General features: G+C 33.4%; 2 protein-coding genes across 10 annotated transcripts in view; both read left to right on the top strand.

Moving 5' to 3' along the window:
* The window catches only part of LOC110112176 (cell cycle checkpoint protein RAD17), a 35,299-nt gene extending 21,117 nt beyond the window's left edge, over positions 1-14,182 (top strand). For 2 of the 9 annotated variants that reach the window (XM_020844299.2, XM_020844298.2), the window contains exons 7-12: positions 1,586-1,896; positions 2,012-2,393; positions 4,246-4,371; positions 9,674-9,887; positions 9,967-10,027; positions 13,724-14,182. In XM_020844299.2, the coding sequence (XP_020699958.1) occupies positions 1,586-1,896; positions 2,012-2,393; positions 4,246-4,371; positions 9,674-9,887; positions 9,967-10,027; positions 13,724-13,945 (1,316 nt within the window). In that variant the 3' untranslated portion in view covers positions 13,946-14,182. Of the gene's footprint in view, positions 1-1,585; positions 1,897-2,011; positions 2,394-4,245; positions 4,372-9,673; positions 9,888-9,966; positions 10,028-13,713 lie in introns of all 9 variants that reach the window. The other 7 variants (XM_028692882.1, XM_028692883.1, XM_028692878.1 and 4 more) reach the window with 7 other exon arrangements.
* Positions 14,183-25,025: 10,843 nt separating this feature from the next.
* Positions 25,026-26,256, top strand: LOC110112193 (myb-related protein 308). The gene is made up of 2 exons (XM_020844326.2): positions 25,026-25,537; positions 25,628-26,256. Exons 1-2 carry the CDS (start codon positions 25,275-25,277, stop codon positions 26,148-26,150), a joined length of 786 nt encoding a protein of 261 aa, XP_020699985.1. The 5' UTR covers positions 25,026-25,274; the 3' UTR covers positions 26,151-26,256.
* Positions 26,257-26,687: the final 431 nt, after the last annotated feature.

Genomic DNA, 26,687 nt, shown 5'->3' on the forward strand with positions numbered 1-26,687 from the left:
TTGATGGAGTGATTGAGTAACCTAAAGAAATTGTGAAAATGATTTATTGCTCTAACAATCCCTAAATAAAGCTTAAATTTTCTTTGATATAAAAATTATAAAAACTCACTTAATATACACAAGTATATATACTAAATCAAGTATATAGTGATAGAGTAGATATCGATCCCATGAGGACGAATATTTACTTGCAAATAATAATATTGTCTACTTCAACTACAACAATTATCATACTAATCGAAATAAGTTTGTGTGGAGATTCAATTACTTAATTTAAAATAAAATATAAATTAATTAATTGAAACACTCTTTAAATAAATAGTTTTGGATTGATAGAATGTAAAAACAATATGTTTCCTAATGATTGTCTTTTATATTAATGTTATTCAGAGCATATGCATCACCGATCGTTTAGTCAAGCGTGAAGAGACAAAGAATAGATTTAACTCTTCCAATCTCAATAGCACTCTAAACTCTCATAGTCTGTCACCCTATAAAAATCTTAGAAGAGCAAGTAAAGCATGTACTGTTAATAGCCCCTCATGATAAGTCATCTCTATAAATTTGATAAATGACAAGCACTATGCCTATACTTACATTATATCAATCGAATATACCTAGTTGTGCTTTCTTTTTTATTCCTAGACTCCACACTACACCTGATATTTAAAACACCTATAGTCATTATGTGCACTAAATGAAGACTTGGTATATTAAAAATAATATGAAATTATTGATGAAGAGAATTTATTAGTACTCCATATTTCATTGCAAAATCAATATAAAACTATAGATTTTATCCATACATATAAAGATCAAATGAAGCAAATTCATTTTCATTAATTGCACAAAAGAAAATAGAGGTATTAGATTTGACTTATGTTAAGAAAGGTAGGGGTAGACCTAAAAAGACTTGGTTAGAAAATATTAGGAATGACCTTTCTTTATTAGATTTAAACGAGAATTTGACTTTTAATAGGACACAATGGAGAAAAATGATTAATGTAGCCGACCCCACGTAGTGGGATAAAGGCTTGATGTTTTTGTTGTTGTATTTATAAGAAAAGTGTGTTTTATGAAAGCATGCTTGATCAATATTTTGATTTGGTTTTCATATAAGGTTGCTGGCCTGCCCTTTACAATTCTATAACGGTTGTTGCCTCCTGAAAAAGTTTAATCAACTTATAAAATGCATTGCCATACATGTTCTTAGACGTAACATCAATTTGCTTTGCTCTTGCAAATTCATGCAAAATAAATAAATGTGTAAATGAAGGTCACTGTACTTGGGAATTTCTACAATGACAAAATTGGTTTCACTTGCTAAATTGATGAATAAGACTTGTAGTGATTGAGCCTTGCTCTTGATTGAAAGCCTAAGTGAGGCAACGTCCGAAAAGAATGAGGTCTATTGTTGCTTGCTTCTGAAATTACTTACTCACTACTCGCTCAGCATAGTAGATTTTGATATCTTCCTAATGGCTGCTCAAGTTTTTACCTCATGCTTTTAGGTTTGGACTTATGCTTTTTACTTAAAGGGGTAATTTATCTTTTCAGTGGTTTCAACTGATACTTAACTTTTTAGGTCTAAGGTTTGTGTCAAAGTTAGATGAGTTTGAAGCCTTTGTAGGAAAGATAGGAAAGTATTCTTTGCTTTGTCCTGGCAGTTCTGGAGCATCAAGTGAACCGAATATTATTCTAATTGATGATCTCCCTGTCACAAATGGAAGAGTTGCTTTTGAGAGATTAAAGAAATGCTTAACCAGTCTCAGCCTTTCTGCTCAGCTTCCAATTATTATATTGATAACAGAATATCATAAAGTTGACATTGGTGAGAATTCAACAAATCACTGTGAAGAACTTGTGTCCTTTCTCGAGAGAGCTGGTGCTCACAAGGTAACATTCAAATCTCTTTAAAAGAAGTACATATCTTCAAGATATGGGATTATTAATCTTTTGGAAATGTAATTTTCTCTAGCTGTCTATAAATTTCTCAACATTCCTCTTGTAGGTTGCTTTCAATCCACTTACAGTAAATTCTATCAAGAAAGTTCTTTCCATGCTATGCCAAGAAGAGAAGTGTGATGTGACTCCTGAGCAAATAGATCAGATAGCTCAGGCTAGTGGTGGTGACATAAGAAATGCAATAACATCTTTACAGTACTGTTGTCTAAGGCCAGATAATTTACTCATCTCCCCTGTATCAACTCTGTTGGAAACCAATGCCAAATTTTACTCAGACAGATCTAGATTATCACCGTTTACAGGTCTTCTTGAGAAAGGGGAACTCGACAGCACATACTTTCCATGTGGAAGGGATGAAACGCTTTCTCTTTTTCATGCATTGGGAAAATTTCTGCACAACAAGAGGGATGCCGATGCATTTTCTTTCGGTATGTATGTAGAATGAATGGTCATAGTACCTTTGCATATAAAGCACAGAAGTTGAGCATCAATCACTAGTTATGAATTGACTTAGGAAATTCTTTGATAGGTTATTGCTGGTAGATGAATTGTTGACTTCACTCTATTATGGCATTGTTATTATATATATATGGGAATTGTATTGTTTTGGTTTCAGTGGCCCAGGAATGGAATTTACAATGTTTAAGAAGTATTGACATTTTTTATTTTGTAGGTTTGAGCCTTCTATGTTATATGAGTAAGAGATGCATCGATCTCATCCTTTTTCATATGCCTTTCCTTGGTCAGCTTTTGATTTATCGAAAAACTGTAGTGTTTCATCATTTGAATCTGATTTTAGACCTTGCCCTTTAACAGAAGACTTATATGTGGAGTTTAGGACACAGAAAAGTCAGCTACTAATAAATATAGCAGATATGTGGGAATTTTGAAGCATTTCATTGGCTAATATTTAGTGTTTTCTGAACACTTTTGCTCAAATTCTTGACAAGCAATGTATTGTTTGGTGCAACTCCAATGTTTATGTTTGAGTTGCAAGTTATGCATTAGAAAAAGGTTTGATGATTCCTTTTTGGCCACTGTTTTCTTTGATTATGTATTATATACACTTGTGACCATGGTTTAAAATTGCGCAATATGAGGCTTGCCTTGAGGCCCTCCTTTGTACAATTCCAGTGAAAAGCGCCTTGAGGCTTATGCCTCAAATTTTTTTATGAGGCTTGCGCCTCAACTTGGTTGAGGCCCGCCTTAAGGTACGCCTCGCCTCACTGGCGTGAGGCTTACGCCTCACCCGATATATATTAAAACTTACATAAATCCTGAAGTAAAGCCGCAAACAAATCACACTTCGTGTACCCCCTAGTCGCGCTAACTTCCTCCCAACTTCCTTAACCTCTAAACCGTCGCCATTTTTAACATATTATTTAAGTGTTGTATAAAAATTTACTTTTAACATTTATTTGCACTTAACACAATTTTTCATTATGAGGCTCACGCCTCAAAATGCCTTGAGACTTACACCTCGCCTTACAAACAAAAAACGCCTCAATACCTAATTGCCCATTTTTAAACATGGTGATGACAGTGCTAATGACTTATGAGTTCTTATGTGATATGTCATTGCTATTTTTTTTTTTTTTTTGAATTATATGTTAATGAAAAGAATACTGTGATTTGGGAAAGATGGAGTTTGAGTTGAACTATATTTGGTGTTGTCTTATTATTGACATATTTTGATTTCACTTCATATCTTGTGCATTTTTATGTTTTATATATTATTTATTCATTAGTATATACAAAATTTATCATTTCATGTTTACGCAATTTTTTGATTTTGAAGCTTACGCCTCAAAATGCCTTGAGGCTTACGCCTCGCCTCATGAATGAAAAACGCCTCAATACCCGATTACGCAATTTTAAAAATTGCTTGTGACCTCACTGTTTCATTGGGCATTTCCATCCAAATCCAGAGTCTAACTGACTTAGTCCAATTACGTGCTTGGGTTGGATTTTAGGCATTGGAAACTCTATTTGACCCATTTCGACTGAATAGTTTTTGCATTAATTGTCGATCATCCCCTGGGTGGCCTGCTGAAAAGTTGTGGCTGAAGCCAAAACTAGATTCTATTATCAGGCCAGAATATACATGGGCCAAGCTTTATAGGCACTGATCTAATTTAATTCATGTCATATTCAACCAGCCTTACCAATTCCCTGGTTTTTGTATCTGAGAAGGAAATGAGCTTCACACCTATCTATTAGTTTGTATTATGATCATCTAAGGGATTGTAATTCTAATTTGGTTGTTGTCTGATGGTGCAGGCTCAGAATCACTTATTCTTAAAGAAAAGTATTCAAGAAAGCCACTAAAAATGGATGCTCCAGAGACAATTCTTTCTCAAGCGTATGGGAAAGCAAGGCCAGTTACTGATTTCCTACATGAGAATGGTGACCTTTTATTGCTAATTTCTATTTGCATCAAGTAGCTCAGCACTCCCAGATTATGAATTTCTAAGTTTTCTTGCAAAATCTTTATGTCAACATATTTCCTATGATTTGATATCTTTATCTTCGTGTTTAGTTCATATTGTCTTAAATTTGCTTGATGCGCTACAGATTCAGTCCTGTTTATTGTTTTCTAGTCAATTACTGAGAATAGAAATTTGAAGTTGTTCAGGTGGTGCTTTGTCCAAAAATAAATAAATAAAAGAAAAAGAAAAACTGCTCTCAAACCGTACTTTGAAGAATTTATGCATTTGTTGACAATGACAATTTTGTAGGGATTTGTTCTGTAAGGATGTTGTATGACCTGCTTATGCGCTTTACATCATTTGTCATAGACTTTTTTAACTTTTTTTTTTTTTGGGGTTCGTTTTGTTGTTTACGGAACTTGTGCTTATAAGCTCACAGTAGTTTGCTTTTTTTTTTTATATTGAAATGATTATTTTATTTTGTGCCACAATTCTGACTTTAGAAACAATTAATTTTTTTTTTTCATGAAAATTAATGTTCGTGCAAGCACATTCCTATTGCCATGCAAAGGTACTTATGATTACTATCTGAGAGGTCAATGGGATATATTTGCGGGACATCTATTGCACCTTTTGCCTAATAGCTCATGTTGGTCGACTTCTAGCATATTAATTACCCTATTGATCTAGCAGTCTCAGTGATTTCGGAAGTTGCCTGTTGTATCTTTAATTGATTTGAGCTATCTTCTGTCTCAAGCTCAAGTTTAATTCTTTTTGTGTGAAGATATATTCAAGTATCAGAAAATATTTTATGTTTTGTCTCAGACCAATAGTATCTCCAAAATTAAAGTAAAGACTATCGTTGCCATTTTTAGATTATGTGTTGGAGAATTTCTGATGTGAAACTACTTGGAGTTACTTTGGAAATTTAAAGAACAATTGAATAAAACTTTGCTCACGACAAATTATTGCTTGAATCTAAAAGAGAGTAAGAATTTAAAGAAATCGACTTGCTTAGGCCAAAGACATGCAATTGAGATTAACCAAATAATTCAATCCAAGTTCAAGACAAAAGTAGATGCTAGATACTCATAACATAACCCAACGCTTAACAACGAGAGGTTCATGTTGATGACCTTCTCTCACAGTGATTAGTGGGCTTTTAGCGTAGAATAGCGAGCCACAAGATGAAAGATATTACCATGAAAGAGGCAACGCCGAAGATCTTCGTTGACGGGGAGGTAGCCGGTGGTGGAGGAGGTGGTGGATGACCGACGATTACCCAACGTCCCTGTGGAAGATGCTCTCAATTGATAACGTCAGTTGGGACAAGATGCAGTCGATGTAGTCTTCAACCGTTTCGTCGTTGCCGAAGGAGACGTCAAAGAACGGAGATCCAAATATGTCCGTCCTCCTTTGATCGTCGAATACAAATCCGTGGTCGACCTCAGGATCGGCCATGCATCATTGAAGAGATGGGGAGGGGGCGTCGTCTTCTTCTCTTGGCTTCAAATATTATGAGCAATCAAAACTTCCCAAGGAGGGAGCAAGAAGAGGGGCGGCCAAGGTAGAGAGAGAGGGGGCGGGTGGTTTGGGTGAAAGAGTTTAGGTTAGATGGAGGAGAATGAGATTTACTCTAAATCTGAAATTAAGTTCAGATTTTGAGTAATTTTGGAGGGAATCAATTTGAAATTTGAAAATCAAATTAATTAGAGGAGGGGTCTCATTTGGAAACCAAGAGGTGGTTTCCCCTTTGTATGACTGACGGCATCAATAGGGAGAGGGAGGGGATTAGGGAGAGATTAATTACTTTCCAAACGAGTTGAGGCCAATTAGGAGGGAAAAATAATAATTCCACTCTACATGAAATTTGGATTGGATTCAAATTCAAATACTTTCCTTATTTAGATTGTTGCGTATATGGAAAGTTTTGAATTTTCAAAATTTGAATTTCAATTTGAAATTCAAACTTGCTAACTTCTCCCTTTATTGTAAGAACCCAAATTAGGGTGTCGTTATGAAGATTGGAATCATCATAACGGCTTGGACTATGAGGGTGGCCGGCGGCCCAAAGGGAAGGGAAGAAGTTGCCATCGGGTTGAGGTGGGCCTTGATGGTGGTTGGATTTGAAGTGGGGAAGCTAGTGGATGAAATGGTGTGAGGGATTAATCCACGGGTGGGGATGAGCTTGGGAGGAGACGGTGGGTGGTGAGGGGAAGGAGGATGAGGGAAAAACAAAGATAAAAGAAGAAGTTACCACAAGCCGTGGACTCCTACAACAACTGGTGGGCCTTGCGCTTGCTCACCTCGAGCTCTCTCCTTTCTCTCTAGCTCTCATGCAAGAAGAAGAAGAATCAAATCAAATTTTCATTAATCAATCATAAAAAAATTACAACATATGAGACCACTCTATATAGGTCTCCACTCATGAAAGGAAAACTACCAAACTGTCCTATGGGCTACACATGACAGCTCCCTAGAGAGGTAAAAACGGAAAACGAAAAAATAATAAACAACATGAAAAGTACTAAATTGCCCTCCGGGCTACAATAACATGATAACTCCCCAAAGGGGTAAAAATGGAAAAACGATCAACTAAACAACATATCATGAAAGATGAATCAAAAGTAGAGGCGCTGAATCGAGGCCGTAGATCGGCGAGTCCTTCGTCGATAAACATGTTTGTAGTGTCTGTTGATGTCCTCATCAATTTCTCTCATACTATTTTAACTATCTTAATATACATGCTATTATTTTTCTATCTTGCATTAGAATGTATTCTAATCCTTTGAAAGATGCATCAATATAAATCAGAAATCTTTTTGTCCTTGATGGAATATTTAACACGGTGAAGTTGTCAGATGCCTTTTTAATGCTAAAAACTTCTTCTCACATTCTTCTGTCCATTCAAATTTTATATATTTTTGGTATCAATTTGGATTATAGTATAGCTATTTGTGAATACCCCTTACCAATGTCCTATAATATTCTGCCGAGTTCAAAAAACTACAAACTTTTGTAACATTTTTTGGTGCAGGTCATTTTAATTTCGATTTCACCTTTTGAGGATCCACTAAGATTTCTTCACCATTTATTATATTCCCCCAAAATACAATAACAACAACAAGCCTTTATCCCACTATGCTGGTCGGCTACATGAATCCTTTTTCTCCATTGCGCCCTGATTAATTTTAAATTCTCATTTAAATCTAATAAAGAAAGGTCATTTCTAATATTTTCTAACCAAGTGATGCGAGCAAAAATTCCATGGGGAGATGGACCCCAAGAAATTCTTGATCACCTAAAAAAAAAACAAGGGAGAGACTTAGGAACTAAGTAATAGAAAGAACAAACTCTTACATTTCATATAAAAAGACACTTACAAACTTTAAACAAACTCAAGCGACTCAAACAAGACACCTTACAACCCTTACAAACGACAAATCCTAAACCTGCTTTCCAAGAGACGAAGGATACAATGGAGTGGATACTCGCGGAGAGACGAAATAGATTAGAAGCCGAGAAGAAAGGTGAAAAGAACTCGCAAGTCTCCCCGAGAGATAGAAAAAGAAGGTGGACAAAGCTCGCAAGCTCCTCCAAGAAAATCACAAGGATTTCTTTCCAAAAATTCTCTTATATCATTACTAAAAACATTCCAAAACATCTCATATTTATAGACATAAGAGGGGAATACAAACAGCCACTTCAATGAATTCCCATAGGAACCAAAGTATCACAAACCACAGAAAAGCCCCCCCAACCTTACGGGAAACAGCCCAGCCAGGGACCCGAAGAGGCAGCCGCGGAAACCCAAGAGTCCCGCACGGAACCGAGGCACCAAAGCACGGGAAAGGCCACCCAGCAGGAAAACCAGCAACCAACCGAGGAAGCCAAGGAGCCAAGGCACGGAAACAGCCAACCGTGGGATCCAAGGAGCCAAGGCACGAAAAACAACAAGCATAGGGAATCCAAAAGCCATTTTGGAAACCCAAGGGACAAACTAAGAATTTTAAAAGATAAAACTATAAATAAAAGATACATAAATAAGATAATAAATGAACTAAAATCTAGCTAATAATGAGCTAATCTTTAGTTCAATAAATGAACTAAAAAACCAGCTCATAATGAGCTAAATTTATTGAGCTAGTAAGGTCAAGGGAAATCAAACCAAAATTTTTTTTTGGGTTTGATTTGACCCCTCCTTTGCCTACATCACCAAGTCTTTCTCAACATAAGTCAAATCTAATACATTTACGTTCCTAACTGGATCATCGGAAGGCCACTATTTTATGTGACCAAATCATCTAAGGTGACTCTCTCTAATCTTATCTTCAATTTTGAAAGGTGTGAAAAATGGGATATGAAAATTTAGGATTTTTTAATATTTCCACTTTTTTTTTCCTGAAATTTCTGAACATAGCATAACCACCATGCAACATAGCTTGATGATAACACTCATGTTTGTTCTAATGGTTGGATGTATGGCACGGGCCATGTCTATGGAGACATAAGAAATTTACTGGATTTCCTTCTCAATTAACTTGGTGTTTGAAGAGTTTAAAAAAATTATTATTCTAGACAAGGCGTCCAACATCACAGGATAGCAGTCTTACTGAGCTGAGTTAGATTTGGTCTCATAGTCGAACAGGGATGCCATTCTCACATCAGTTTCTTCATCCAAAGAAAATCCAGATCCTGTTGAGTTTTATCAATGCTCAAATTATTTAGTTATTCGATGTTTCTGATGGGTAGAAACGCGTAGGAGAAAAGTATTAATTATAAGTAAGGTCTATATTATTGGATGTTATAACTGGTAAATAAGATTCCTATCAAGGCAAGGTTTGAAATAGTACCCAAATTTTTCCTAACACAGTTGTCAACAGTGCTAAGCATTTTCAAGGGGATATCGATTATGACTGCCAAAGGCATTTGACAGTCAACTAGTGAAGTGAGGCCTTGATAGATAAATAGCTGTTGTGCTTAATAATCTTATTATAATTACCAGAAATATTTTCTAAGAGTATATAGTGATAATATTCCTATCAAATAATGTTGGACAAAATATTAAAATTTAAACTTTCATGTCTTCTAAAATAAAAAAAAAATGAAATTACTGAATATATAATTGCAAACAAAAGCAAAAACAAAGTACTTTTAAGTTATTACAAATGAGATCAATTTAATAGTTTCATTTCATCTGCTTCATTTGATGGATATGCTATATAACCTAATATTTTCAAGCATGATAATCGATTTATATTATTTCTGTTATCGACCAGTTCTCGATTTTATAAATGATGGATCTATTGATGATGCTTGGTTGGTGACTTCTTATTTAAGTGACGCGGATTGTCTTCTTGGTAGTTTTTCTCCCATATCTCGCCTGGGGATATTTTCTGACATGTATGAATCACAGAGTTTTTCTCAATCAGTTGCTTCTTCAGTTGCAATCCGTGGTGTTTTATTTGGAAATTCACAGCCATTGTCATCAAGGTCATAAATTACTAATATATTTTGTGTGTTCTTTATGCTATCTAAATGCTTATATGCTCTGTGGTTTGCAATACCACAGATGGCACACTATTCGGAGTCCAAGGCTTTGGCAAATTGAGAATTCAGCAAAGAAGCTTATGGTATGTACTTTTTTGTCATGATTGTTAGATCATATGCTTTTTACTTTTTTTTTAAATAACTGAAAGATCACCATAGCTAAGCTTTTCAGTTTTGAAATAGCTTTTTTCTTTACTCTACGGGCAGAGTTTAACCGTCTTTTTTTATGCATCTGATTCTGCATGATATTTTTGTTTTCATGGTTCGCTGCGTTCAATTGTTTGGCAACTCTTGAAACTCAACTTTATAGCTGAAATGATATCCTGCATTCATAGCGTTATGTCTTTCAATTTTCATTATAAATTTTACGTTTTGAAATTTGATAAATACAATCTATTCTTGTACATCTATCATCATCATCATCCAAATCTCATAAGGTTATTTTAATTATTTTGTCTTTAGTAGATATCATTCTAAGCATGCCTTTAATATAATCATTCTTTAATTTGTTATTTTTAGTTATGTTGAATATTTATTTCACATTTTCATTTCTCTTAAGCTTAACTTAGTTATCAACTCTTTTTTATTGCGCATCACTCATACCATACATCATAATCAACCTAGTTTCACCCTTTAGCAGATTATACAGACTTAAAGGTAAACTTTATAAACTGTAATTTGGGTAGTTATGATATTTGAATTTGGGTGTTAAGAAATTAAAAAAAAAATGTCATTGATAACTTTATGGCTTTATCTTATTACACGATATTCTTGAGGCAGTTATTCATTTTAATCTTCTAGCTTTATTTCTAGAAATTATATCTTGAACTATCTTTTTTTTATGTATATCAAAGCAAAGATACTTAAACCTATATATTTGTGATTTTTATTAATTAATAATATTGCCTAGTAATTATTTATATTAATGCTCAGTCTTTGTTTTATTTATATATCAAAGCAAAGATACTTAAACCTATATATTTGTGATTTTTATCAATTAATAATATTGCCTAGTAATTATTTATATTAATGCTCAGTCTTTGTTCTAGCAGTAAGCTCAATAGTCCCTCATCATATAATTTTAAGTATTTTGAATTTTTTTTTATAAAAGACTGAGGATATAATCATATAGATGAGGATATAATTTTTTGTTATTAAAATTGGGTGGTTAAATGAAGAAAAATATTTCAGTCTTATTATATGATAAGAGGATATCATGGAAATTTATAGATAAAATTTATGAAGATTGCAACTAGGATGATGTTTTGAATCTGAGTATTTGATAGTGAAGAAGTTATAGATAACTAAACTTAGCAGTAAATAAAATGAAAATTTTAAGATGTAATGGAGGGGTGAGGAAGAGCTCGACATACATAACTTGGATTGATCCAAATACATACACAATTTGGATTTTAAGAACACTCAAGTGGTCTCACAAATAATCAAATTTAATTCATCCTCACTTAATCAGCCTCTCAATAAATGCTCTAAAAATTTAGGGCCCCGGCCTCTTTGCATGATTTCGGGGAGAGTTATAATGGATTAAGTTTTAGGAGAAATTTCCGAAAAAAAAATTGGTTATAGATAAGACATTGCCTAAAGATTTTGTCCTCATTTATAAGGACTCTAAGATCGTAGTTCAGGTTTTTCATAAACGTGAGCTTTTATGATTACTTATCTCTCTTATTAATGAGAGAACACTTTCGATTAAGGTTAGTCTTTAGATAAATACTGAGTACCTAATGTATAGTAGCAATAAATTTAAATTGTTAGTATTAGAAATTGTCACTTTGCATTTAAACTGGATTATGGGGGGCAATAATAATATACTTAATCAAGATCCCTGGTTTTTCAACTTGCAATCTTTGAGAATAAATTTTAATGATATTCTCTATCGGGCATTTATTCTTTTTGACGGGTCTGTTGAGTGAAGAGGTGGCTTAGGAGGTAGGGTAATGGAGTAGAGTAGGTGGGTGTATATGGAGGTTTCGTTGAGGTTGATGCTGGTCAGCGGGTGATGGAGTTTTGAAAAAGGTTGCAAGAGGCCACAGGGGTGATTTGTTGGGTTTTGGGAGCAGGTGATAGGAAGGTTGTGAGGTGGCAAATTAGGGGATCTGACTTGCAAATTGGAGAGGAAAGAGTGGTGAAGAGTTGTGCCAGTTTTAAGTTAGAAAAACTTGTGTTTTAATTGTGAGTTTTTGTGTGAAAGTACTCAGTTTTTTTTTTGTTTTTTTTTTTAGAAAATTCTCAAGGTGGAGGTCAAATAAAAGAATTTTTTGTGTAACACCTCAGCAATGTCGCAAGGAGAGGAGTTTTTTGTTCTAAAGATGGAGAAGCCAGCACTGCTGCACCGAACATCCAGCCCCACAGTGCTAGTCCCTCCAACGCTGCAGTGATCTGAGGGGGAAATAATAAGGATCAAGATAGAAAGCATGATGCTGAGGCGATTTGCCATTGAGTTGCATTTGCGGCGATTTTGATCAGAAGATAGGGTTATATATATAATTCAATTAGAAAAACATAATGAAGATAAAAGTAATGTGAATCAACACACTAGCATAATTTTCTCGTCCCACATGATTCTTGATTTTCATGTCATCGCCTCACGTACGGGGAAATTTTTATTTTTTCACATTGTGCGGTGACCTAAGTAAAAATGTCACATTTTTTGAGTAATTTTGTTGGCTCTGACGTAATGACAAAGTCCGTTTCGTGAATAGGCAATGTTTGGAAGAGATCACGCAAGGTTGCATCTATAGTCTATCATTTTTGAGTGGCTTCGCTCGAATTGAATGTGAGGGGTCCAATTTGGGGTATTTTCGACGTTCTAGTTGTACGACAGTTTGCTTCGTGATTAGACGTTTGGATAATTTTTGTACAATGACGTGCCCACTCACTATTGTGCTCATCATCTCTTGTTCGAGCCTTGCCCGAAGATTCTTCTTGGATAAATTTGACGTCCCGGGCACATTGTCACACCATTTTTGCAAATAGCCAAGCGATTGAATGAACTTGATAATGGTCAGAGGCATTTTGCAGCTTGTTTCATGTGGCATCAGAGTTTTTTCAAGTTCACTACGCCTGATGTTTTTTTGATTGGTCATTATTTCCTTTCGCACTCGCTCTCATTTGATTTTGACATGGATTCTGAAGTCAACTCTTATTTATAAAAATAGGGTTTCTAGGTATGCTTAATTACTTTAAAAGCAAAGTTAATCCTAACAAATTTTCAAACTTCAATATTATAGTGGAACTCTTCTACCTCCCTATACACTCCGACCGAACCGCAAATCCCACGGAGCAATTTAGGAAGGATTTTTTAGGGAGTTAGGAGGGATATTTGAATGTAGGGACTATTTAGAAATTTTCTTTTGGATTGTATGTATTAAATAGTTTGTTTTCCTAGGGTTTGAGCATCTAGAATTTGGTGGACACTTGAGATTTCTTAGTTTCTTTGGGCTCTAGCGACGTTTAGAGATTTGGCAGAGAAAGATCCTCCTCTCGAATAACGGATCAATTGTATCTTGGTATTTTCCGTTTCCCTTTCATCAAGATTGTTTCGTGGTTTTGTGTTGATTTTTGTGGATAATTCTCGCTGTTTTTCGAAGATTGATAGGAAATACTTGAGATCTACAAGTGTTTCCTGTCACAATAATAGTTGAAAATGCAAGGGCAAACCTCTTATTCCTATCAATCTTCGGAAACCCTAAAAAAGGATCAAAGCTACTATGATTTTTTTTTTAAAATTTATCTTCTTTCCTTCTTTCTGCATTCTGCAGAACCAAACGATGAATGAGAAATTTGACGCCTTCAATGGTTTCGTTTCATCCATGTCTCAAATAATTACCGAGTACCGACCGTCAATTAGATGGTTCAATTCCCATTGTAAGGATCGTCTTGACAATGAAGAACTCGCAAAATCGTCTGCCCATAGCCGTCCAGATGATTCAGAAGACGGCACTTCGAAGGAAGATAGTGATGACGATATAGAGGATTGGTAGGCTCATTATGTCGTTGCTGCAACTTCAGGTACGCTGCTCTCTGACATATTTCACTTGGAAGGGGATGGCTTTTTCTTCTTGAACACCATTTGATTACTGTAAATAATGATTTTAAGGTCTTGAGAATGCAGTTGTATAGGATGGGGTAAAGGAGGGATTAACGAACATCAATTTTGTAGAATCATTACGTTGCTACTAATCAAAATGGTGAAAAATGACTAGAAAAGTTTTTAGGTAGAAGGTTTTAGTTTATAGCCTATTAAAATTAATCAAGTCCTTGATTAAATTTCAAATTTCTTATGAAATTGAGAGTATTTTATCAATAAAAAGATTATACAAAAACTTTTAATTTTCATTACACTTGGTACTACTATATTCAATGATTTGTCCTCACCTTATCATGCGTCTGTTCTACATCAAATATAATTAATCATTTAGGCTTCGTTTGACTTCGTTTGAGACGGTAATTTTACTATTTTTTAGTACAATAAATTTTTGTTCAAAAAATTTTTATATTGAAAAGTTTCATAAAGCAGTAAGAAAGTTGTTTCAAACGAAACCTTAGTGATAAAGCTGCCGTGTTTGAGTGTTTTTACAATATATATACAAGAGAAGGAAACTGCAATTTGAAATTAAGCATCAAAGAGTTACTTCTGTGCAATTTGAAAACTATGAATTCTTTGTAAAAACAACTCGTTGAAGATCACAGATCGAATGAATGTTGACAGATTTCACTAAGGCCTTGTTTGATTAAGCTTTTTTTCTCAGTTCTCCATCTTAATAAGCCGAAATCTATTACGTCCACCTGTTTGGAATCAAAATTTAAGCGTAAATTTTTTTCGCTAAATTCCATTTTCTCGTCGGTTATAAAATTCTTTACATATCTGCTTATTCCATCGCCAATCGGACTTTCGGCAGCAAAAAGTCCATAAGTTTTAAAGTATTAGTCTAGATATTATAAACTTGTTCATAACTGCTACATAGTAAAGATTGCGTAAATAAAGTGAGGATAATGTTGTTTATGATATCATGAACTTTTTTCTTGGCTACCAATACAATGAATAATGAATAATACAATTAGCTTTCGATGTCAGCTGCGTGATGATCTGTTCTGAATAAGAATGTTGACACCATGAACAGTTATTGGTTGATTCTTCAGTTTCTTATTGATCAATGCTGGTAGTCTAAAATTATGGTGCAAAAAAAAAGAAAAAAAAAATTTATGAGTATATGCTGATAAAATTTGCTTCAGACTAAGCACAAATATCTTTGTATTTGTATTGAGATTTATGTTTATATATGACATGATGAAATATATTAATCTCAATATAAATTCAAGAATTTTAAGTTGATAATGATGGAATTTTTTCCATAATAAAGATCCTTATGTTATTAAAAGTTCAATAATTATATTTAAAAATGTCTCTTATAATGAAATATTAGTTCTTACTCCATTTTACAATGTGCAGTTAAAAAGACACATGAACCAACTCAATCGAACTTCTCTATCAAGTGGGCTACAATTTATATAATTAACTATAACAAACCCTAGAAATTATAATCCACAAGAAATTTTCAAGTTGCGGATCGAGCTCCGACTCATTAGTTGAAGGTAAAATTCTCTCACGTGATACCCGTTTGAATCACTCAAATTGTACAAAAAAAGTTTTGATGTTGATTTGAGCTTGATTCGGTTCGAATCATTCAATCTCAACTTGAAATCTACTAGAGAACAAACAAAAATATTTGAGATTGAATTGTGTTTCAGACCAATTTTATTTTGATTTCACTCCGGATGCTTTTTTTTTTTTTTAACAAAAAACTTATATTAAAAACTCCAAAACGGTTACAACAGAGGACAAAACTCAAAGCGAACAGAGAAAGAAAAATACAATCAGATATGGCTCAGTATAACGACCGAGGCTCCAGAGTCCCTGTATCCTCGCACGGACCGTCCATACGGGTGAAATCATCGCCCACCAATCATCGAAAAACACCGAAGGTTGCCACCAGCTTGGTCACAGGGACACTAGCCCCAGTCACATCATCGCCTATAAAAACAACGAACACAACCAGAAAGAAAAAAGAGGGGAAATAACAAAGAAATCATCTACGATTTCGCCCCCTCCCGCGGCCCCGACCGCGCAACCTTCCGTTAGCCCGAGAAACCAATGTGAAGTCTTTACCAGGATCGGAACCACCGTAAAAATCAGGATCAGCCACATTACAATCCGAAAATTCAGACCCAGATTCATAGTCGGACACCCAATCCCCCTGGTAATCGGTAATAGGAATAAAACCCATCCTCTGAACCAAATGTTGCGAATCAGCCAAGTTGACAAAAACATCTACAAGATTATTTGAACAACTAGAATTGTTACCCAGATTGTTATCCACACTAAAATCATTATGCTCAGCAATATTATTTTCAGTAACAGCTTTAGGAGATGAGTGAACCAACTGATCAGAAACCACTAAAACAGGGCTGCCAACCACCGCAAGCCCCATTTGCCCCACAACACCAGAAACTTCCAGCAGCGACGGAGCCAAAACAGAAGGGGAAACAACATCATTAGCCTCATTAGTCTCAAACTCATTATTTAACACACCACCAATCGGACAAACAGCACAATTATCCGGAATAACAACAATATTATCACTACCATCCACACCAACATTGGGGATAGAAGAAATAACCGGAATAATAGGAATCGATAGAGAAGAAGGAACAGACTTAATCAGCGACGGAACAGAGGGCTCCGATTTCTTAACAATAGGATTCAGCTTAGGACATTCAGCCTTTTTATGACCAACACATTTGCAAAGAAGACAGAAATTAGGCATATCTTCAAAAATAACCTTTTGCACATAACCTAATTTTTCTGGTCCTAACCAAATAGAGTCAGGAAATGATTTGGAAATATCAAGTTCAACTAGAATGCGCGCAATAGAGGGACGAGAGCCAACTGTCGTAGCATTGTCAGTTTGGATAGGCCGACCAAAAACAGAGCCCAGGCCAAAAAGAATACGCGAAGAGAATAGATGAGGTCTCAAACCCGGAAAAGAAATCCATACAGGAACAATAGGCGACTCATCCGCAAGATCCAAAGTAGGAGACCACTTTATAATTTTCATAAAACATCCATACACAAAATATGAACGATGAGCAAAGATCCTACCATAATCCAAATCGTTAGATAGCTTAATTAAAACATTGGATTGATCCAGCAAAGTAACAGAGAAATCACCGATTAATTTAAGATTGAAGAAAAACCTACGGATAGCATCCAAAGCCGGACGTTTAAGATGAAACTTTCCAACTAGAGCAAAATCGAAAGGCTTAGCAAGGTCTAAAAATTCCTCCTCCGAAAACCAAAGAGCAGGCATACCCCGAACCGTAGAAACACGAAGATCCGGGAAAGCATTCGCTTCAACATATCCGGACAAAGCATCTTTGAAGGATTTGGAACTCTTACCAGCCAGGAAACCCGGGTCTAACCTCTTGTTGGCCATGGAAGCAAAGGCGAAGGGAAGGAAACGAAAGGCGGCTAAGGAAAAAGCCCTAGCGAACGAAACCCTAACAGACGAGGAGACCCCTTCACTCCGGATGCTTAATTAGCTCAATTTTGAGTCGATTTGAATATGAATTCGGCCAATTGTCTTCTTTTTATTTTCCTCTTAAATTTAATATTGTTTAATATGTTAAGCCAATCGCAAGTTATTATGATTTAGGTCTCGTTTGAAATGACTTAATTTTGTCTTTTCTGTTTTGAAATGGTAAAATTATTTTTGGATTGCTGTTCGTATGTGACACTTTTATAAAACTACTTTTTAAGGAATTTTATTTTTATACTGTTTTCAAAAGCTTTTTAATATTGACTTCTCTTTTATAAATTTCCATTCTCTCAAATAAAATTTTAAAATTATCTTTTACAAAAGGCAATGGATAATCAAACGAAGGCTCAATTGGAATCCAACTCAATGTAGCTCAAGGATCGAACAAGCTGAAAAATTGTTCAAGGCTCAACTTATTTGACGTATTCAAGTCTCAATTTACCATTGTATATTTTTATTTTTATCATAAGATACTGATTTCAGCATAAATCCAAGGGCTAATAAGACTTATGGATATAGTGCCATTAGGATATGCTTCCTTAATTTTATCCAATATCTATTAAAAATAATCATTTATAAAAATTTATGAAAAAAAATAACTAAACTAAAAAATAAGCATAATAAATATTTTGAATATTATTAGCAATAAATTTTTTTCTTCTCATATAATACACAACAAATATAATAAGGAATAATACATATTAAAAAGACTAGACTGAAAAAAAAAAGAAGAAGTGACCTTCCATCTATTTAAGGTAAACCTTTAACCAACAAATAAATAATTAATAGTTCAAATATAAATTATAAAATAAAAGAAATGAATAATTTAAAATTTGCATAAGCTCACAATTAATGCTTGTAAGCATCATTTGATATATAAATTGAAAATTCTCCCTTCTAGAAGCTATGCTTTGGCCCACCATAATCCTTAATCAATATTGGATTAAAAATTAAGTTAAAAATTAATTAATTAATTAAGCAAAAGTGGGAAGTTGGGATGTAGTTATCCAAGTTGTGCTTTTAAACCATCAAAAAAAGTTGGAACAATGGTTTAGTTGGTCTAACGGATTTAAATTAAGGATTTGGCTTATTTTGGTGTGTTAGGTAGGTGAAGTTAGTGAGTTCTTATTAACTATGGCTAGCTTTTCATTAGAGAGAGAAATTAACTATAGGGGTCATTATAGAAAATGAAAGACCACTCACTTAACATTGATTATGTGGCTCACTTTCTATAATGTTTTGTGTATTTTTTAAAGATAATTTGATTATTAATCCATTGTATAAAAAATTTTATAATTGTTGTGTGCTTAAAAGTTTGAAGTGGTAGAGTGTGAAAGTTCTACGTTCTGATTTTGCATAAAAATTCCACATATAAATAGATAAATGACAATAGAATGGGCGATAACAAAGTTTTTATTTGGAAAATTAAGGAATGAGAAAAATCACAGGGTCTGACAAGTTCAAATAATTTCACAATGTGAGCGTTAATTATAAAGAGTACCACCACTTAATTTGAAAATGTCATGGATATAGGAGTATAGGGTGAGCTAACAATAAATATCGCAAAGTTAATATGTGATGAAAGATGTTTGGATGGTTGTGGATAGGTTATAATGGTCAAGTAGTGTTCGCCAGGTGGCAATGATCCAATGATAGCAGTCGGGGCAATGGCGATCGGGCAATTCCAGTTTGATGTTGGTGATCACGCAACAGTTCAACAGTGGTCTAATTATGGTGGTTAGCAGTTAGCAGTGTTTCAATAGTTTTGTTCGGATAGAGCTCCTTTATTATTCAAGTATCACAACTCTTTTAAATATCAAGCGAGGGGTTTCCTTCATTAAGCGACAGTGACATGTTTATAGATTTTTAATGGTAGAATTTCTCATAAATATAGAGAAAATCTGTAATATCCTATTGAACGCAATGATTGAATTTGAAACAGTTCATCCAGTGCTTAAAATGATTGAATTTGAAATAGATCATTCTCTTTTTAATTAATAATGGCAATTTTCTTTAATGAAAAAATTAAAGTTAATATTCTGACCTAATTTTTATCAGGAAAAAATTAACCATTTTTTAAATAATTATTTATAAGTATTACCTATTAAGCTATGAACTTGCAGTAACTGTTAACGTGTGATAAAATATTTCATACCAAATTTTTATAAAACTAATCAAATAGCTATATATAGTCATTAAAAAAATTTAACATGTATTTATCATATTATCATTTTTTTTAAATATGAATAAAACATATATAATCAGAAATATTATTAATCATAATTTTTAATTAATAAAATAATTATCAGACATTATTTATTCAAATCACAAAATTTTAATGAGAAAAATCCAATCAGGATATTTTGATCAAAATTTATTTTCAGTAAATTTTAAAATTGCTAATTTATAATTTTTTTTTCTTAAAATAAATTAATACAAATTTGATAATATGATCTATAACCTTAACTAATTTTCTTTGATTTTTTAGATTTATAGCCTATTGCGACTACCTCCTTGAATATATATTATCAATTCAACACTAATTTTTATATTTTTAATTTACTAATAAAAATTTATTTTAACTAATAATTTTTTAATATAATTTACTTTTTATATTTATAATTTACATTTGAGAAAGGTGAATCAAATAAACTATTTAGAAATTGTATGTTTAGTTACAAGAGGCTGTTTATGTAATAATTAATTTATAGGATGCAATTAATCTCAGGCATGCAAAATTTTCTAAATTATATTATGCAATTATAATAAATTCATAAAAAATAATTTTTATTTTTTAATTGAAAATTTTAAATCATTTAAATTTATTGAGTCACGTGCTAAAATCATGTTTGCCTCTTTTACTCTTAAGGTGGGTTGTCCTTTTTAGCCCCACTTCTCCTTGAGTCTATATTTGGACCACAAGAACATATAGCACAAACTTGCAAGGGAATGATTACAAGAAAATTTAATGGTCCCAATTAATTTAATTAATAAAAATTTAAAAATATTATCAAAATTTTAAGATATCAAATTAACATTAATATAGATAAATATAAGATTTTTTAATGCCTTCTAAAATAAATTTTTTTTATAGTACGAAAATTTGTTGAACTAAAAATTTTTCTACTAAAAAGTTACCTTAGAAAACAGTAAGAAAGGTGACCCAAATGAATTCTAAGGCTTCATTTGGGATAGATTTTTTTATTGTTTTTAAAAAAGAGTTTTAGTACAAAAATCTTAAGAAACAATTAAAAAGTCGTCCCAAATGAAACCTAAATCTAGATGTTTAAAATTTTAAGAGCAAAACTCGCCTAATAATCTTCCCTGTCGCACAATCCATCCAATCTTCTCACCCCTTCACCAACTTTCTTTTCCCTAACTCCAAGCTTACTTTACCTATCTATTTTAATCAGGTGGGTGAACAGTCAAATTCGACAGATCAGAATTCTCAAATTTATTTTCAACGAACGTTCTACGACTTCAAAGTGCCGACGCTAATGTTCTAGTTTCATTTAAACCTTCTTTTATTAATTAGAATTTTGAAAATAAATTCCATTGATTAGATAGTTAAATAGGTTATAAATCCTTCTAGAATGAATGAAGGGCAAGTATATATGGACTTAGTGATGGCTACGTTGGATGGAGGTGGGTGGAGATTTTTTTTTCTCTTACGTTTCATACCTAACAATTTGTTGTGTAGTAGGCAACTACAAAGCAAGAAGGTATCCACCACATATTGCTAAAATTAGTGATATGTAATTATGTATTATGGAGGGACTCCTTTGTTTTTTTTCTTCAAAGATGAGAGTAATTTCCCAATATAAAAAATCATCTCTGAAAGCGTAAAACTAAGATATTTTATTATTTTCTCTTATAACTATCTTTTATGAGTAAATTTAAGATTTATTTAGGATGACCGGAACATTTTATTAAAGTTATTGTGAGCTATCATAAAAAAATAATAATTAAAAAAAGATTTTACAAATATATCTTTTTTTAATTGAATAACTATTTTTTTAAGTTATCACACATTAGCAATTTTAATTATACAAAATAGTTCCCTCTCTTAGGTCTCGTAGTAAAAAAATCTATTATAAATAGACTCTTAGGCTTCGTTTGGGCCAGTTCTGACTATTATTTTTTCGTTATTTTTAAATAAAAAATATACTAAAAAATTACTATAGAAAACAGAAAGAAAATAATTCAAAACAAAACTTAAGATTTTGTTTGTGACGATTTTATTACTGCTTATTAAAGTAACACTTTATACAAAATTAAAATTTTTCTGATATAAATCTACTTTAAAAAGAGCAAGAAAATCGTTCCAAATAAAATCTTATTTGGCCTTTTCATGAGTACATAGCATGTTGTTATTATTACAAATAATACACTTTTAGAATATTTTTCAGCAACAACAGAAAGATTAATGCAAAATATTTAATTTTATGATTAGTTTCTCTACTGAGGTCAGCAATCCCTGCATTATTATTCTACCGTCCTTTCTCCAATACAGTACAGTTATATTTCATTTTCAGCTTGCATCTTTATGGGCACTAACGCATGAGATCTCATGACCTGAATGGATTTGTAGAGATCACTCCTTGGTTTCCATCACATAAAAAAAATAATAAAAATTTTGTCGAGAGTTTGGAAATTCAATTTTAATTATAAATTTGATCAGTTTTTTTAATTTAAAGTATTATTAGACGTAATATTTTAATATTTAAGCTATGAAATAAAAAAGATAGCCTAATTCGGATTAAGGATCTGTTTGGGATGGCTATAATTTTTTATAAAATTGATTGTAAAGTTATTGTGCGGAAAAAAATTTAACTGTTTGTGCTGTAAGAAGCAACTTTTCATCACATAAAGTTTTTAAAAGAAATAAGAAAATAATGATCAAATGAAATTGTAATTGATGTTTGAAAAGCAAAGAAACTAGGAAGCTATTCCAAATAGACTCTAAATTGAAATTTAAATACAGATTCTAGTACATTTTTTAAGAGATCCCAAATATTTTAGCGTGTTCAAAATCTATGATTTTCAAATAAAATTTGATTTTGAGCTTTTGTCGAAATTTGTGAACCGAAATATTAAATAATAATAATAATAATGGGGTTTAAATCAATTAATTTCAATCAATTTCGAATCGAAATCATCAAAATCAAATTGAAATCATCAAAACTTAAAACCATAATGTTCAAAAACTAGTGATGAAAAAAATTTCAAACAAATAATTAAACTTGTCAGACAAATTTAGGTTTCATTTGAGATAGCTTTATTATTATTTTTTAAATCAAATTTTCAGTACAAAATTTTTTAAAGTTTTAAATTTTGCGCTAAAAAACTGTTTTAAAAAATAATAAAAAAGTTATCTCAAATGAAGTCTTAGTTGAGTTTTCTCATAATCATCATACTATTTACCTTTATATATTTGATTGTCCGGAGACCAATCAGAATGCATCATGTCAACAGTACCAAGCTGTATCGAGCCGCGGTACCGAGCGAAGGGGTGATGTGACGCATTTTGATTGATCTCTGAGAGGTATTTTGCATCCGCACAGAATAATTAATCTTATAAAAGAGTGCTGATGATTTTGAACGCTCCACATAATTTGTAGGAGTTGGGTGCTATTTAACTAAGGCTCGACCTTTACGTAGAACAGTTGAGCATGTTGAGTGACACCTGTCATTTGAATATTTAAGAAAAGAATTCACCTAGAGAGAAGAGGTGAAATAACAAATGATTTGTGAAGTTAGGTAGATGCAATTTTATAGGCAGACCTAATTTTGATGTTCTTTAGTTTCTTCTTTCTTAGTAAACGTTTCAGAGTTTATGGTTGGATTGAGATCAAATAATTCATGTAATTTTTATCTTTCATCGATCTTCATTGTCTTATGTCATGGTTGGGTAAGGTTCAAGAGCGCGTGTCACCGCATAGTTAAGTTGACAATCAGCATATGATGATACAAATGGCTCTGATATAATGAATTTTTCACTTAACTATATGATGACATGCGCTTTTATAGGCGACATATTATTATGATACGCGTGTCTAAGGGTGTAACAAGTCACGTCGATTAGGACTCGACTTGTTAATAGGCTCGACAAGTTAAGCATATCGAGCTAGCCAGTCGAGCTTATCAAGCTAGAGAGTCAAGCCTATCGAGCTCGAGCTCGAACAGAACTCCACACGACTTGTGAGCTTGTCGAGCCGCTCGCGGATGTGACAGAGCTCGAGATGATGACGGAGCTCTGGTCGACGACGAAGCTTAGGATGACAGTGGACGCGTCGACAAAGGTTGTGTGCTGCTCGGGGCAGAACTCAACGAGCCGCTCAACGTGAAAAGAGTCGAGCTCGAGCTCGTATTTTAAGCTCGATTAGAGTCCGAGTTCGATATTCGGTAGTCGAGCTCGACTTGAACACTCATTGACTTGAGCTCGACTCCACTCATTTGCACCCCTACGCGTGTCTGATCAAATAAGTCAAGTAATTTTTTTTTTTGGTTCTCGCTTACAATTGTTTAAAATGAATTTAATTATTGACATATTATGACGTTACATATATATGAATATATGCATGTATCATACAAATTTGATGTTTTATTTCCCAAAAGCTAATACTTGAGTGTTCATTTAATTTGTTTGTCATAGTTAGAAAATTATTTATTAAGGCTTTAAATTATTTGAGTTATCTTTCTTACTATTTTGTAAAGCTATTACATAGAAAGTAACTTTCTGGGAAGCTCCTTTTGTTTTACATTAAAAACTGTGAAAATTGCTCGCCATGATCATCCACCCATAATCCTAATAGTTGGAACTTCAACCATTGTCCGCACTATCAAGACATCAATTAAGACAAATTCATACTCATCACATATATAAATATCAAATTCAAGACCTTCTAATTAGTAATCAAAACTCTCAATAGGCATAATATTTAATTTAAATTAGCAATAGGATCATGTGTTTAAAAAAAAAATTAAAAAGAAGCAAATTAGCTTAACATAATGATACATTTTAAAGAATACATCAAATCATTTGAAGTATTCCGCCCAATCAACTGAATTAAATTTTGAAAGTACTATTGCGAAGCCCCAAAATGTTTGACACATTCAATGAAATGCGTTATTTTGTTTGACTAATTTGATTTTTTTTATTTTATTTAATATTATGTTCCTATTTCTAATTTAATTAAAAATTACGCTCCTTAAATAAAATCCTAATAGATAGAGATGAGCTTATATAAAGATAAATAAATAAATAAAAAATGGTGGTCACAGCAGCACAGTTTACCACACAACTATGGGCAGAGGTGGGCCACAGCTATTGGAGCAGGATAAATAATAACCGCCCAAACAAGATAAACACCTGAATCAGCCCTCATCATCCTCCTTTAATAAATTAGGTATGCCATCCTCATACCTACCAATAACCTAATATAATATATCTCCATCAATTTATTTCTTCCTTTTTTTTAAACTGCTTGCATTATATCTTATGAGGTCATCAACAGCAGCAAGAAGGAAAGCTAACAGCCTACCACCATCCACTCTCCTTCCCCCCACCATCTTTCTTACCAAATCTCTTCTAGAAGCCTAAAATTAACTCCCCACCTTTCTCTCTCTCTCTCAGTCAAACTCTTATATATCTCGTCCCACTTCCAATCTCATCAATTGGTGCTAAGAAAGAGAGGAAGAAGGCTGGTTCGCCATGGGAAGGTCTCCTTGTTGTGAGAAAGCTCACACCAATAAAGGCGCTTGGACTAAGGAAGAAGATGAGCGCCTCATCGCTTATATCAAGGCGAACGGCGAGGGTTGCTGGCGATCTCTTCCGAAGGCTGCAAGCCTACTTCGATGTGGAAAAAGTTGTCGTCTTCGGTGGATCAATTACCTCCGCCCTGATCTCAAGCGCGGGAACTTCACCGACGAGGAGGACGAGCTCATCATCAAACTTCATAGTCTTCTTGGAAACAAGTAAGTCTTCAATTTCTTAAATTCAAAATTTCATCTTTAAATTCAAAATTTGATCTTTTTTGTTCTAATTACTGAAATTTTTTGTTATAGATGGTCGTTGATAGCAGCGCGGCTACCAGGGAGGACGGATAATGAGATAAAGAACTACTGGAACACCCACATCAAGCGAAAATTGGTGAATTTGGGGATAGATCCTGCGACGCACCGCCCTCTCCATGAGGCACAACAGAACAACTCGATTTCTTTCTTTAAAGCTGGAAATAACAAAGCCGTGGAGTTTGCTAAGCGAGAGGAAGGCAGAAATAAGAGCAGCAGTAGCAGTAGCAGCAGCAGCAGCAGTAACAGTAGCGAAAAGATGCTTATGTGGCGGCGGTCCGAGGAGGAGAAGACGAAGTGGCGATGCCCGGACTTGAATCTGGAGCTCAGCATAAGCCCTCCTTATGAGAAAAAGGAGGATTTTTTTGACTACGAGGTTTTGAATAGGGATCCATTGATTGGTCTTTGTTTCAGCTGTAAACTTGGTGTTAAGAACAGCTCTGAATGCAAGTGCGGTGGCGTCTTTCTTGGATTTAGTAGAGGAGTGTTAGATTATAGAAGCCTTGAAACTAATTGAGAGGATTTTTTTTTTAATAATTTTTTTTTTAGTTTAGGAATGAGAGAACTCAATCTCTTCTGCCTTATTTGTATAATTATTGGCATATATATTATCTATGTTCCTACATGAGCTGATTTCTGGAAGGTGATTATGGATGATCTTATGCTCATTAATTTTTTTGCTAATTTTAATTATCTCATTTATTTGAAGAAATTAATAGAGTTAATTTGTTATAATAAAATATAAGAAGAAAAAAAACTGATGAGCTGCAACCATGTGACAAACTGGATGAAATATGAGAGGATGAGAAGCACAAGAAAAGGTTAGGTATGGCATACCAAAAAATACGGCACTCGAAGTTAGAAAAATTATTCTGTGCAGAATTTGGATGTAGAATTACGTATTGATTGTAAGCATACACATAATATATATATGTAATGTATATACATTGTGTATATTCATATGTTCAGCGTAACTCTGTGTTCAAACTCCGTACAGAATAATTTCTCTTCAAATTGAGGCTTCGATTGAGATGACTTTATTAATGCTTTTTAA

The sequence above is a fragment of the Dendrobium catenatum genome, unplaced genomic scaffold (genome assembly GCF_001605985.2).
Source record: "Dendrobium catenatum unplaced genomic scaffold, ASM160598v2 fragScaff_scaffold_178, whole genome shotgun sequence".
Classification (NCBI taxonomy): Eukaryota; Viridiplantae; Streptophyta; class Magnoliopsida; order Asparagales; family Orchidaceae; genus Dendrobium; species Dendrobium catenatum.

Coding starts and splice junctions, on each gene's coding strand:
- LOC110112193 (XM_020844326.2), top strand. CDS start 25,275: ATGGGAAGGTCTCCTTGTTGTGAGAAAGCTCACACCAATAAAGGCGCT. Junction 25,538..25,627: donor CATAGTCTTCTTGGAAACAA/GTAAGTCTTCAA, acceptor TTTTTGTTATAG/ATGGTCGTTGATAGCAGCGC.